Here is a 14,077-nt window from a genome sequence, read left to right on the forward strand (position 1 = left end):
GCGTCACGGGCACAACAGACTCAGCATGGAATAAAAAACTCATCTAATTTATTACACACACCCCACCCCCATCCAATGAAAACAGAGTTGAATACTGAGAAATAAAACCAAATCTGAAAGCACCTCCCCCACCCCTCCCTTCTAAGCAGATTAGTCAAGATTTCTCCCCCTTCTTCACCCCCATTGTAGCATGGGGAGGGGCAGGGAATAGCGGTTTTGGTCAGTTCCTCATGAGTTGTATTCCTTCTTAGCCAGGGGGGCATTCCTCACACCCTTCCCCTGCTGCACTGTGGGGTCCCACCCACGGGAGACAGTCCTTCACAAACTTCTCCAACATGAGTCCTTTCCCACAGGGCTTCAGCTCTTCACCAGCTGCCCCAGTGTGGGTCACTTCTATGGGGTGCAGTCATAAATCATAGAATGTCTCTCAGGCCCAGACTGCTCCAGCCTGCTCCTCCACATGGTCACACACACACCCAGCAAACCTGCTCCAATGTGGGTCTCTCTCTATCGCTCATCTCTGTGTCTCTGTCTCTCTCCATGGGCTGCAAGTGCTGGCAGGGGCTTGCTCCAACCCAGGTCACAGCATCTCCTGTATGTTTCCATCTGCTCCATCCAGTGTGGGGCCTCTCCATGGGCTGGAGGTGGGGTCTCAGCCTTTTCCATGGGCTGCGGGGGGACACCTGCTCCACCATGGGTTTTTCCACGGGCTGCAGGGGCATCTTTCTCTCTGGCATCTGGGGCGCCTTCTCCCCCCCTTCACCGGCCTTGGTGTCTGCACAGTTTCTTATATCTTCTCACTCCCTTCTCTGGTGGCAAAAAGTGGCTGTTTGCCATGTTTTTTTTCTCCTAAATATGATTCCTAGAGGCGCTGTGACCATTGCTGATGGGCTCAGCCTTCACCAGCAATGCCTCTGGCTTTGAGCCCCCCCCTTCTTCACCAGAACCCAGCCACACAAACCCACAACAAGCACAAAAAATGGAAAACAACCAGCTAAAGCCCACCCAGACCCATGCTGCAACTTTAGGTCCGCTCTTCTTGGCTCTCGAGCTGTTTCCCTCCGCCTCCTCACCTCCTCCGCCCGCACACCCAGGCAAATACAGCCACGGCTGCGGGGAGAGCTGCGCCGGCCAGGCTGCCCCACCAGATGGCACTGGAGCAGCACCACAAGCCGCCCAGGCCCCGCAGAGCTCCCCTCGGCGCGGGCATCCCGCGGCTCTCCCGCCGCTCCCATCCTCAAGGGCGCCGTTATCAGAAAGATTGCGAACGGCCTCCTGCGCCGATCCTTACCCCGCGTCCCAGCAGCCCTCCATAGCCAAGTAGGCCCTGCGCGCCATTTGGAGCCTCTGCAGCCATCCCGCGCTAGGCCAGCAGCAGGGAGAGGGGCACAACCGGCCCCCAGAGCAGCACAGCCCTCCTGTCAGGAAGGAGTAAGGCAATGGCCGCCTGAAAACAGTTGTAAAAAGCTGAATTAAACCCGGGGGAGGGGGGCAGAGTGACCTCAGCCAGACACTCTGTGGCACCTCGTCACTGAAGTAAGCTGAGGAAGCTTTTAATGCTGGTCTGCAAGGGCTCAGGCTGTGGGCTTCCTCACACCGCAGGTGCCAGCGCAGTCAGGTGGGGAAGGGCACTTTTTGGTTGCCAAGGGCACACTCTCCTGGCGCCCGCATCGCCAGTTTTTACCATGCTGGGACACTGAAGTCAGCATTCAGTAAAGCAAAGGGCAGGGAGATGGTGCTCCCGGGCTCCAGCCTCCAGCATGGAGCCGGCGTTGACTCAGAGGGCAAAGGGCCCGGCTGCCGCCTCCCTGCAGGCCCGGAGCTGCCAGCTGGCACTGATGCAGAGGGCAAAGTGCCCTTTGCTGACTCACACTGTCCTGCAGCACCACAGCCCACGTCTCTTTTAGGCTCTGCCTCCGGTTCAGGGTGTTTTGCACATTTAGCCTTTAAAGACTGGGCAGGCACAACACACCACACTGGTCCTTGAACAGACTCGACCCTTCCTGAGCTGAAGGACCACTGTCAGACCTCATGTGATGTTCCCCATCACCTACCACCCCCCATCAAAGATGTCTCACCAGACTGATGGCCCACCACAGGGACCTACCTCACCGCAGCGAGGCACAAAAGTTGTTCTAGGAGATAGCTGAGGCTGGAGGCATCTTTTGCAACCCTTGCTCAAAGCAGGGCTACATTTGAAGCTAGACCAGAGCACCCAGGGCAGATTCTCTGCTTACTGAAATCCTATTTCCACGTGGAATATATTGCTTAAGGACTTTTCCTGCTCTTCAACCCAAAAAGTATGCAACAGTCATTTCCAAGTGTGCTTTGTAGATGTACCCATACTTTAGCTTTAGGTACCAGTGACAGCAGCCCCTAAATGTGGGCCAGATATGCAGCCTATGCTGCCATATATGTGGCCCCTTAGCACATATTCTTTATGCTCTCCTACCCATCTTGGCATGGCTGCTCACTGGAATCCAGTTCCTCGTCCCTCACAGCTAATCAAAGCAATGGTTTGTATAGGAGTACTGATGCAGCATCTCCGTGCATCTCTGAACTGTTTGAACTGTTGAGTAGAATGTTGATAATGCACTGATGTTTTAGCTGTTGACAATCAGTCAAGGACTCTTCAGCTTCTCATACAGGCCTGCCAATGAGAAGGCAGGGAGGGCCCAAGAACCTGGGAGGGAACACAGCCAGGATTGCTACCCAAACTGGCCAACAAGATATGCCATACCATATATTCCATATATAACTGGGGGTTGGCTGGGAGGCCGGGCAGCTAAGGAGCTAGCTGAGCATTGGCTTCAGGAGGTGAGAAATTGTTCTGTTCATCACTTTTTTAGTTTATTATTATTAGTTTGTTTATTATTATTAATCTTCCTTTTCTGCTCTACTAAACTTCCTTCCTTTCAACTCAAGAGCCGTTCGTTTGTTTCCAGAGAGCACTTCAACCCTCGTAGGCAGGTCCCAGGTGATGTTTGCCTGCGTTTTCCCCCTCCCGACCTCCAGCCGGTCCCTCCAGGTAGCGGCTGAGCCCGTGGACTGGCAGAAGCCCCACAATAAGGGGATTCAGCAGCAGATGGCAGCACATGGTCACGGCTGGGACTAAACTCCCAAGCCACGGTCGGGGGCGTCACCAACGCAGCCAGTCTCGCAGACCAGGCTAGGTGGGCAGGGGAGCGCCACACCTCCTCTCATCCCTAAAAACCAAGGCGTTACAGGCAGCTCCCTCTTTCAGGGAATGTCTCTTCACGCTGCTTCAAGGTTTGAAAGACAACCTCCTAAAAAAGACAGCTGCCTCTGCCCCAACACGCAGCACTTGCCGTCCTACAGTGCCTGGAAAAAGAGAAGGGAAAACAAGTCCTTGCAAGTTGCAACCTGTCTACCTTGGCTTCAGCAAGGCTTTTGACACCATCTCCCACAGCATCATCCTAGGCAAGCTCAGGAAATGTGGGTTAGCTGAATGGACAGTGAGGTGGATCAAAAATTGGCTGAAAGACGGAGCCCAAAGGGTGGGATCAGAGGCACCAAGTCTAGATGGAGACCTGTTATTAGTGGTGTTCCTCAGGGGACAGTACTGGGTCCAGCCCTGTTCAATATATTCATTAATGACTTGGATGAAGGGACAGGGTGCACCCTCAGCTGGTTTGCTGATGATACAAAACTGGGAGGAGTGGCTGTGCTGCCACCCAGTGACATCTGGACAGGTTAAAATTCAACAAGGGCAGATGTAGGGTCCTGCACCTGGGGAGGAATAACCCCAGACACCAGCAGAGGGTAGGGCTGATCTGCTGGGAAGCAGCTCTGTGGAAAAAGACCCAGGAGTCCTGGAGGACAATAGGTTCACTGTGAGCCAGCAGTGTGCCCTCCTGGCCAAGAAAGCCAATGGCACCTGGGGTGTATCAAGAAGAGTGTGGTCAGCAAGCTAAGGGAGGTTCTCCTTCCCCTCTACTGTGCCCTGGTGAGGCCTCCTCCACAATATTGTGTGCATTGTGGGCTCCCCAGTTCAAAAGGGACAGGGAGATACTGGAGGGGGTACAAAAAAAGGGGCTACAGAGATGATTAGGGGATTGGAACCTCTCTCTTACAAAGAGAGGCTGAGGGACTTGGGACTTTTTAGCCCAGAGAAGACTGAGGGGGGAGAACCTTATCAGTGCTTGTAAATACTTAAAGGGTGGGTGTCAGGAGGAACAAGAGGCAATGGGCACAAATTTGATTATACAAAGTTCCACCTAAACATGAAGAACTTCTGTACTGTGAGGGTGGCAGAGCCCTGGGACAGGCTGCCCAGAGAGGTTGTGGAGTCTCCATCTCTGAAGACACTCAAAACCTGCCTGGATGCCGTCCTGTGCAGCCTGCTGTAGGTGATCCTGCTCTGGCAGGGGGGTTGGACTAGAGCTCCAGAGGTCCCTTCCAAACCCCGCCCTCCTGTGAATCTGTATTTTAATCCATTAGAGAAACCACCACTTCCACTTAACCACAGCTGAGAGCACCACATCCTTTTTAACCATTTTATCACATGATAACACCGCAAGGGCGTTTTCGTCTCCGTTGCTTTTTGGGGACGCACAGAACCCTTGGTGACACTGCCTTGGATCAGAGCCCCTCTTCTGGCACAGCACGAGCTGGGTCTCTTGGGAACAGACTGGGCCGGTTTTACTCAGTGGTCCTGAGCAAAGACAACAGGCAGCTACCAGACAGACACTGGCCAGCAGCAGGGCAGTTTCAGGTGGAATTTCCTTATGGCTTTCCTCATTCAGATCCCTCCCTACTGTATTTCCTCTTCTACAGGGGGCAAACAAGTTCTGTTGAGGGGTAGAGGCTGACAGAACAAGTGCAAGCACACAAGTGTAGGCCAGGGCCTTTGGCCTTGTTGAATGTCATACAATCAGCCTTGGCCCATGGATCCTGCTGAAGGACCTTTCTACCCTCAGGCAGATTAGCGCTCCCATCCAAGGGGGTGTCACCTCTAAACTTACTGAGGGTGCACCTGATGCCCTGCCTGGAGCCATGTGAAAGATGCATAGACATGGCATTTAGGGACACAGTTCAGAGGTGGGCTTGGTTGACAGTGCTAGGTTTATACTTGGGCTCTATCTTCAAGGTCTTTCCCAACCTATGTGAGTCTACGATTCCAAGTTACCTGGCTGGCCTGTCCCAAACACAGGTGACATGAGAAGTTGACCACAGGCTCCCAGCAGTGACAGCTGGAAAACGTGGCTCTGGTCAGGAGCCGCCTACAGGAATTAGCTGCTGCTGACTGACCTTCCCCTGCTCAGAGGCAGCTTTGATAAGCATCTGTCAGAGCCCCAACTCTGGATGGGGACACGCAGCTCTAAGTCATGGCAGCAGGAAAATCAAGCTGTCCAACTGTAAGGGCCCCACACCCTGCAGCATGCTTTTCCTGACTGTCTGCAGACAGAGATAGCAACTTGGAAGAAAGAGACCTAAACCAGTCTCTAGACTGAAGATCTACTGTCCATGTAATGTAACAAGCCCAAGTCTTGAGGCGTCAGCTGCACAGGCTCCAGCGCTCTGCTGTTACAGATTAACAGCCCAGTTGTGCTCCCACCTAAAGCTCTGGAGGTTTTTGCTAATTCAACAGGATGAGTTCAGTTTCTGATCCTGTTCCCCCATCACCAAACCTCAGGAAGATTTTGAATTTAAAGGCCATCAAGAGACCAAACCCACCAATTGCCTCAAAGGTACATCTCATCTCCATTTCTTCAGGACTTCCCAGACAGCACTAAGGCTTTGTTAAAGCTAGCAACGCTGTTCTGGAGACCTATAAACCTTCCAATCTTCAGGGCTTCCAAAGCAACAACAATATGACAATTTAAAAGACTCATGACATTCTTTTCCCCAATATTACTTGTTTAATTACCATTTGCACCAGTACATTTTATGCTTTATATACATATATTCTTTAATTTTTTTTTTTTTTTGCTTCTTCAGCTTTTCAAATACATAATATATTATCTCCAGGATACTAAGACAACACAGAGGAGGCTCCTAAGTTAGTTGTTAATTGGTGCTATGAACTTCCTTGTTTTGGGGAACTGATACATAGTTGAAATGACAGGACCTCACAACAATTCGAGCCAAAAAGGAAAAAGAAAACAAAGAACCAACCAGCTGAGTCCATGACTTCACTAGCAGATCACAGCCAGCCATAAACTCAGCAGGGGCAAGGAGTTTAGGTACAGTGAGACTGCAGGAATGACTATGAAGGCAGAGAGGAGGGGCACACAGGGGAACGCCAAGAGACCCAGGGGATCAGGATTAAATGACTACTTAAAACCCATCCAAGAGCAGTCTGGTCCCCACTTCTGCAAGTGGAACTGCACCAGCTTTAGAGCTGTTTTCAAAAATTTACCTTCCCAAAGGGCTGGTCTCAGTGAAACTGTGTCTCCAAAATGCCCTCAGTGCAGCAAGAAGACAAAAAGGATGAGAGACCTTTGCAAGTACGAGGTGCATACAGCTAACTATTTTAAAAGCCTTACCAGGAAATCTTTGCCCAAAAGGAAAAAAATCCACTCACACAGGTGTGCTAGCAAAGCACATCCCAGTTATAAAAGTGTGGCTGCTGGTTGAGTGTTCAAAAAACAGGAAGAAGCCTTCCAGTGAAGTAGCAAAACCCTAGTGTTCTACAGTACAGCTGTAGAAGAGTCACTTGAGACCACCTTTCCAGCTAGTGTTTTGGCTTATCAGATGGAAATGTGGTGTTTCCCACCTTCTCACAGGCTTTGCCCAGAGTAATCAGCAGACTTACACCCCAGATCGCATCTGTAGCCGATGAAAATGTGATAGTGTCCAGATCAAAGGGCCTCAGGAAACTCTCCCAAAGACAGCAGCAAAGAATAACAGCCTTCTACCTCTTTCTAACCCCCTAAAACACACAGGGGATAGAGGGAACATTTAAAAAAATAAATCCAAGTTACAATAACCAGCTAGCTTCCCTTGAAAGTTAGCCTCAGAAGAAACACCACAAGGATGAACACAGGTGGGAGAATTTTGCTGCCACAGCTCTCAAGACTGGGCCTACTATAGATTTCTTGCCCAGATGCTAAGTTTGAGCTGAAAAGGGGAAAGACGACTGTCCCCTCCCCCACCACAGAATTGTCCACTGTCCCACCATAGTTCTTCCTGTGGCATGGATATGCAATACTTGTAATACAGTGCCAAGTCACAACACAAGGCCAAGGCTCAGGATAGTGATGCAGGAACACGAAATGCTGAGTGGTGAGATTACCTAGTTGTCACCTAGTGCAACTAACTACCAAATGATAAAAAACAGGCTGCTTTTGTGGTTTTTTTTTTTACCCTCAGCTATTTCCAGTTAAAACAGCTCAATGCCAATGAGGCCTTTGCATGGGGCAGGAAGAAGGGAGTGAAAATGAGCTAAATTCCTCCAGTGAACCTGCAGTCCAAACAAAGAGCCTCAAGATGAGGTGCCCACCTGGAGCTACAGCACAAGGGCAGTGGGTCTACTCAAGGACTGGCACGACTCCTCCCACAAGAGCACAGGAACATCCAGCACTGTCAACAATTGCACAGAAGAGGGGGAGAGTAGTGTGTGCATGGGGTGGTTCAGGCCTTGCCACAGACACAGTTAATCAGAGGGGGTTGTGCTGAGACAAGACCCATCTCCTTACAGCTTCGGCTTACGAGCTGCAGCCAGGTGCAGCTGCCCTCAGCTCTGCAGGCCAAGCTGCAGAGGCTGAAAGCAGGCACAAAGAGCAACAGCCTAGCCTGGGGAAACTTAAAGGAGAAGGAAGCCAGAGGCACCTACCCAGCTTCCTTGTGCACCCACCTTCTTCAGGATTCTTGCTTTCCCTGTGTGGAAAGAAGGGGGGTGGGGGGAGAGAGCTAGGATGCACCATATAATGGCCAGGTGGGTGGAAGAGATGAGACTACCTCTCTCCTCCTTGTACATCTGGTGAGGAGCCAGTATGTTCTCTTTAGGTTCAGTGCGTTCACTGTGGAATCAAAAATAATAAGCTTTGACTGAGTGGTTTAAAAAGGAAGGATTGTCCCAAATTTCTTTTTGATTGAAGACTAGAGGGGTCTGTGCCCCCTCTGATCCCATTTGGTGCCTCTAGAGCCTCTTGGTCATCAGTTTGTCCCATTCCACTGCTTTAACCATTCAGAACTGGACCCAGTTGGACTGCTGAGGAGCTTGACTGGGAACAGCACTGTAATAAAGAAAAGAGAATCAAAGGAGCAGATCTAATAAGACTTCTCAATTTAGGGCTTCTCCAGTGCCCATCAGGGCAGTACCCTTCTCATGTGCGGTCCCCTTCACGACAGTTTACCTGGATGCAGTGCTGAAGTCTCCCCAGAGGTCTGTGGTAGCTGATGCTGGTGCCTTGGATGCAGATGCAGGAGCATCTAAATCTAACAGAATATCTGAGGCAGAAGAGGAAAAAACACAAAAATTCAAGGTAATCAAGAAGAAAACCCCACAGGCATTTAAACTGTCACAAAGTGCTGGATGCAGGTGCTGAGATTCTTTGAATGGAGCTCAGCTCTACTCCCAGAAGGAGGAAGTTGGGCTTTTTAGGGGTTTTGTTGTGAGAACAGTTCCTTTTGCTGGACGTGCAGAGAGCCTCCAGCTCGTGCTGCAGGGGCACATTGCCTGCAAGAACTGTTCAGCCTCCACCTAACATACCAGCTGGAGGATTCGTGACGTGCTACCTCTCCCAGCAGGCACAAGGCTCAGACTCAGCCCAAGCTCAGCAATCCTAACAGCTGCCAAACAGCCATCATCTCAGCAGTACACATCACGCACTGGAGTTGGCCCAATTCAGAAGTTTCTGGGTTCTTCTTACTCTGATCTGCATACAGCACTGCTGAAGCTTCTGCCTCCACAAGGCTCAGCAGCTCTCCAAGCACCTCTCTATGGTCACACTTTTAGTACACCATCCAAAAGATCACAGCAACCTCTTGGAGGTTGAATCTTAGACAGAATCACAGAATGGTCTGGGTTAGAGAGGAACTTTAAAGATCAACCAGTCCAGCCCCCTGCCATGGGCAGACACCCTCCACTAGACCAGGTTGCCCCATGTCCCATCCAACCTGGCCTTGAACACTGCCAGGGAGGGGGCAGCCACAGCTTCTCTGGGCAACCTTCCATTTAAACCTTTTTCCCTTGTCTTATCACTACAGTCTCTCTCAGTCCTTCTTATAAGCTCCCTTTGTATACTGGAAGGCTGCAATAAGGTCTCCCTGGAGCCTTCTCTTCTCCAGGCTGAAAAACCCAACTCTCTCAGCCTGTCTTCACAGGAGAGGTGCTCCAACCCTCTGATCATTTTCATGGCCCTCTGAACCCACTCTAACAGGCCAATGTCTGTCTCCTGCTGAGGATCCCAGAGCTGGACACAGTACTCCAGAAGGAGGGACAGAAGCATCTCCCTCAGCCCACTGGTTACACTTCTTTTGATGTGGACCAGGCCACAGCTAGCTTTCTGGGCTGCAAGGGCACACTGCTGCTTCATATGCAATGTTTCATCCTCCAGTATCCTCAAGTCCTTGGCCTTAGGGCTGCACCCAACCCGTTTGTCAGTACTGATACTGGTGATTGCCCCACTGCAGGTGCAGGACCCTAAACTGGGTCTTGTTGAACTTCATATGTATGAATATATATTTTTATATTTATTATTTGAATACATAAATAGTATGTTATATGATGTTCTATAGATACTTAAATTACCAGCTAAACCCACAATACCACTACACTCTGCACCTCTTCCAGCCGCTCATACTGAGGTTTCCACTCCCCCTATTCGACACCACTTACAAGAAGTGCTTTTCCTGCACCTTGCAACAACCACAAGTCTACCCATCTATTTCTGCAGACACATGTGACTGTGCAGTGCTTTTCTGGACACTCCACACAGCTCTGCCAACACCCCTAAAGCACAGACAAGTTCAGAAGAACCCAACTATTTCCATTTCATACCCATACACATACTCCTCAGATCGTTTTGACCAAGTCACACTTGGTTTCTCCTTCTGCAAGGACAGGAGCTATGATGCTGCCCCCCTTGCAAGAACGAGCAGGTGTTAATACACAAGCATGGAGATCCTCAGGCTAAAGAGAGCAAAGCCCTCAGGACAGCTCACATCTCACAGGGCACTGCTGGCACTAGACTGAATGCCAGCTCCCTGAAGCAGGCCTCAGCCCTCTCCATGCACCTACCAGCATCTGGCTGTCTGTCTGCTCTCTGCTCGTCTTTACCTGCACTGTTTGTGTTGCTGGATTTCAGCACGGGTGGTGGCGTGACGTGGTTGGCGATGGCTGTGGAAGAAGGGGGGGGTATAGGAGGGACTGCAATTTTGCCTCCTGGTGGGGGTGGCAGCAGGCTTAGGCCCCCTGATCCAGACACACGGGGTTTGGTTGCTCCTCCTTTCTTTGTCGTCATGTTCTGTAGAAAAAGATAGGACAAGTGAGGAAGAGTCCCCATTGGCACATCCAGAGGAAGAAGCAGGGTGAACTGGCCTGCTTACCCCAATATTCAGTTTGATGGTCTGCCCTTCCTTAAACCCTAAGTCTAATTTGGGACGTGTGTCAGCTTCCTGGGACTCCTTGGAGATCTCAGTCTCCTGCTTCACCCACCTAAAAAGAAGAGAGGAAGGCATAAGACCCTGTGACAAAGGGGAATGGGATGTTCAGAAAAATGCATGGTTCCTCACCTCATCCCACCAAAGAACTACCTTGCCTTGTCAAACCAACTACCTCCCTACTCTTGGTGTAGTACAGCAAAAAGCTGGAATCACCAAAACCCCAAGAGACTGTCTAATACTGCACCTGTAGCACCACAGGACCTAAGCTTAAGACTTACAGATCTGATCCTGTAGGACTCTCAGCTGGCATGACAGTGAGCAGGACTCTCAAGTGTCCCTGACAGAGCCAGAGTAGGGCTTCAGGACCATCCCAATGAAGCCTGTGCTAAGTGAACATGCACCACCACCCACCGTGTTCTACAGGCCAGAGGAAAAGCAGCATTCCAGAAAAGCACAACTCACTTGAAGTGATCCTGCAAAGAGACGTTGAAGTCAAAGGCATCACCACGATCCGTGAAGCCAATGCCTATAAAAGCACTTCGTCCTAGCAAGGAGACAGGAGGAGTCATTGGAGGTGCCCTCCAAATGGGCCCTTGTGTTCATCCCCTCCAAAATCCTTCTGCTTCTCCTAAACCACTCTCTGCAACCTCCCTCTGACACACCTGCAGCTGGACACCAGCTCACAGCAGCTCATCATTCCTGGCCTTCAGGATGCACCCTTCTTCCCACGCAGCAGTCTCAGAAACTCAGTGTTCCTTCCCAGCCCCCGGACTCTGTGCAGTGTAGAGAGCCCTCCTCCATCAACCTTGCCTGCCTACCCCTCCAGGCACGCTACCCAGGTTTTTTAAACACTCCCAACACCACTTCAATCCACCTGGCATACACCCAGCTCCATCAGGCTAAGCCTCCTCCATCCCTAGCACTTGGCACTTACACGACTCCTCAACTCACCTGTCCCATCCTGAATTCGGATGACAAAATAGCGGCTGGAATCTGTCACAGTCTCTACTGCAATGCCAGGGTATTGATCTATAGGAGCCTGGGCAAAGAGTTCTCCTGCAAACAAACAATTGGGCATTATGGAGAGCAAACTCTTGCTACAGTGTTGCCAGGGCTGCTATGCGCAGCTCCAAGCAGGCTTTAGAAGCACAGGCCCATAAGGGGCAACCACAAGTCACAGTCTTGCCAAACCACAGCCTTTCCCTTACCTGAAACCTTATCCTCCAGTTTGATGTACGCGGTTTTGCCTTTGGAGGTGACACGGAGCCGCCCTGTCCAGTCCGGGTGGTCCAGTTTCCAGTCAGATGCCCTGGAAAGGAAAGCAGCTGGTCACTGACCACACATCAACCCCTCCACTACTGCAGAACTATTTCAGCAAAAGCCTCTGCTCCCAAACCTTCCACACATCCAGCTGCCTTATTCCTCTTCTCTCCCCTAAAGCTCCCTGAGAGGTCTCAGCTCCTCTCCATTGCTGCCAGTTGACACACATCACTCTGACTGCCCTCTCTTTCCTCCAGGGAAAGGGAAATGGATGCAGTCCAGCGAGCATCCACTCCACCTTCATCTCTGTAAGCTTGCAGAAGAGGGGTGACTTCAACCCAGAAACTCACTTGGAGCAGTAAACCCAAAAGCAGCTAGCAGGTGAGCACAAGGAAGACCCCAAAACCTAATTAACAGCATGCTGAAAAGCCACTACATTATTCCACCTTGTTGTAAAAGAACATCAAGTACCTCTAAATCTAGAGGCAGCTAGCTCACACCAGGTAAAGCATCATACTACACACAGCCATTTTGCCAAACCCACCAAAACCTTTGCTACAGGCTGTGGTGAGGGAAAAAAAAAAAAGAAAAGAAGAAAAAGAAGAGGGGCAGAGAAAACATCCCCCAACCTCCCAGATTCCACAGCTGGAAACAAACACCCACAGCCAGGTGCAGCATCCACTTGGCAAGTTCGCCAAGTTCAGCGAGTGGCACCAAAACCCTGACAGCGCTTCACGGCACAAACCCACCCCTCCGGCGAGCCTGCGGGCGAAGCCTACAGAGCCCCGCTCCGCTGGCTTCAGCTACGGAGAGACAGGCGGAGAGCATGTCTAACACCCGATCCCACAGTCTCTTCCTAAAAGCCGCACCGAACTCCTCCTGGCTACGGCAGGGACCGGCGGGCCCGATCCAGCGCCCCGTTACACCGCACCAGGCTTGCGCCCCGGGGAACCGGCAGGCTGGGAGCGGAGGTCGGCTCTGCCCGGAGGAGCCCCCCCGCCTCCTGCGCCCAAAGCAAAAGGAGCCCCTTCTGCTCCGCCGCTCGGAGAGACGCTGCGGGCAAAGGCCAGCGGCGACCCAAGCCGGCGAGCGCCCCGCAGCTGCAGCCGGCGGGTCAGGCCGCGGGGAACAGGCCTGACCTGCTTGCGGAGCGCGGCCGCCCGAGGCACCGCTCGGCGTGAGGACACCCCTGCCCAGGCCCAGCCCCAGCCCCAGCCCCTGGCTGTCCTGCCCGGGCTAGAGCAGCCAGAGGCTGGGCCGCATCAGACCGGCGCGACCCCCGGCACCACACAGCCCCCTCCTCACCTGTACCCGCGGTTGGAGGTGCGCGGCGGGATGCGGTAGACGTTGACATCGGGCTTCACGCACAGGACGGACTCGTACTCCAGCTCCGCCGCCGCCATCTCGGCCACGAACCCCAACAAACCGGCGAGGAGCGAGGGGAGGGAGCCTAATAACCGCGGGCGCTTCCGACCGCCATCTTTGATGAGGGCAAACGCCGCCTAGGGGCGCTGAGGCGGCGGGCGGGAAGTAAGCCACGTCGAAAGTGGAGGGAGGCATCTTGGATCCTGGCAGCAGAGCGCGGGGGCGGGGAGGTAGCCATCTTGGAGCCGGTTCTGACACAGCAGTGGGGGGTCGGCGCCATCTTGGACCCTGGCAGTTTCCTCCACGGGGCCTGGCACAGCCATGTTTAGTACTGGCTGATGACGCGCTCTCGGGCGCTATCCCGATCCCCGGCGCAGCCATGCCGGGAGCCAGCAGCACAGGCTGGACTGACGCGCCCTGTGTGGGGGCCGGGTGTCTGCCCTAGCAGCCGGGCAGGCTCTGAGCTCTCAGTGGGCAGGAGAGGCACTGGGCCTGGGGAGGCCTTGAGCTGCCGGCCTGACGTCACCCCGGTGCGGGGAGGGGGTGGTGACGGCAGCCATGGGGTCCAGACCACGGTGGCACCAAGCACAAGGCACGGGTGTGATGCTGAGAGCTGGGGAGCCGTGGCTCGGCCCTCAGCACGGGGCTGGGTTTTGTGCCACCACAGGAATTATCTGGGGGAGCTTGTGGATCCCTGCGGGCTGCCCCGGGCGTGGGGCGTGGGCGCTGCTCCCCGGTGCGGCGGCCTTTCCCACGCAGCCTTGGGTCAAAGCTTGGGTTTCAAGTGAGAATGGGTTTCCATGCAGCCTGCGGTGACGGGATCAGGGGGCGAAACAGCAAACCAGACAGAAAACACAAGTCAGCAGCTAGAAGCTAGTTC

At 52.7% G+C, this 14,077-nt stretch overlaps 1 protein-coding gene across 1 annotated transcript; it reads right to left on the bottom strand.

Annotated features, from left to right (window-relative positions):
- Positions 1 to 8,043: 8,043 nt before the first annotated feature.
- On the bottom strand, positions 8,044 to 13,235 carry NECAP1 (NECAP endocytosis associated 1; the record flags this gene model as incomplete). Its single annotated transcript, XM_084277352.1, has 8 exons — positions 8,044 to 8,201; positions 8,322 to 8,415; positions 10,247 to 10,433; positions 10,516 to 10,624; positions 11,035 to 11,116; positions 11,524 to 11,628; positions 11,781 to 11,881; positions 13,138 to 13,235. The coding sequence occupies 8 exons, from the start codon at positions 13,233 to 13,235 to the stop codon at positions 8,153 to 8,155; spliced, it is 825 nt and encodes a 274-aa protein (XP_084133478.1). The 3' UTR covers positions 8,044 to 8,152.
- Between the last annotated feature and the right edge of the window lie 842 nt (positions 13,236 to 14,077).

This window comes from Gallinula chloropus (assembly GCF_964237585.1).
Source record: "Gallinula chloropus genome assembly, chromosome: 1".
Classification (NCBI taxonomy): domain Eukaryota; kingdom Metazoa; phylum Chordata; class Aves; order Gruiformes; family Rallidae; genus Gallinula; species Gallinula chloropus.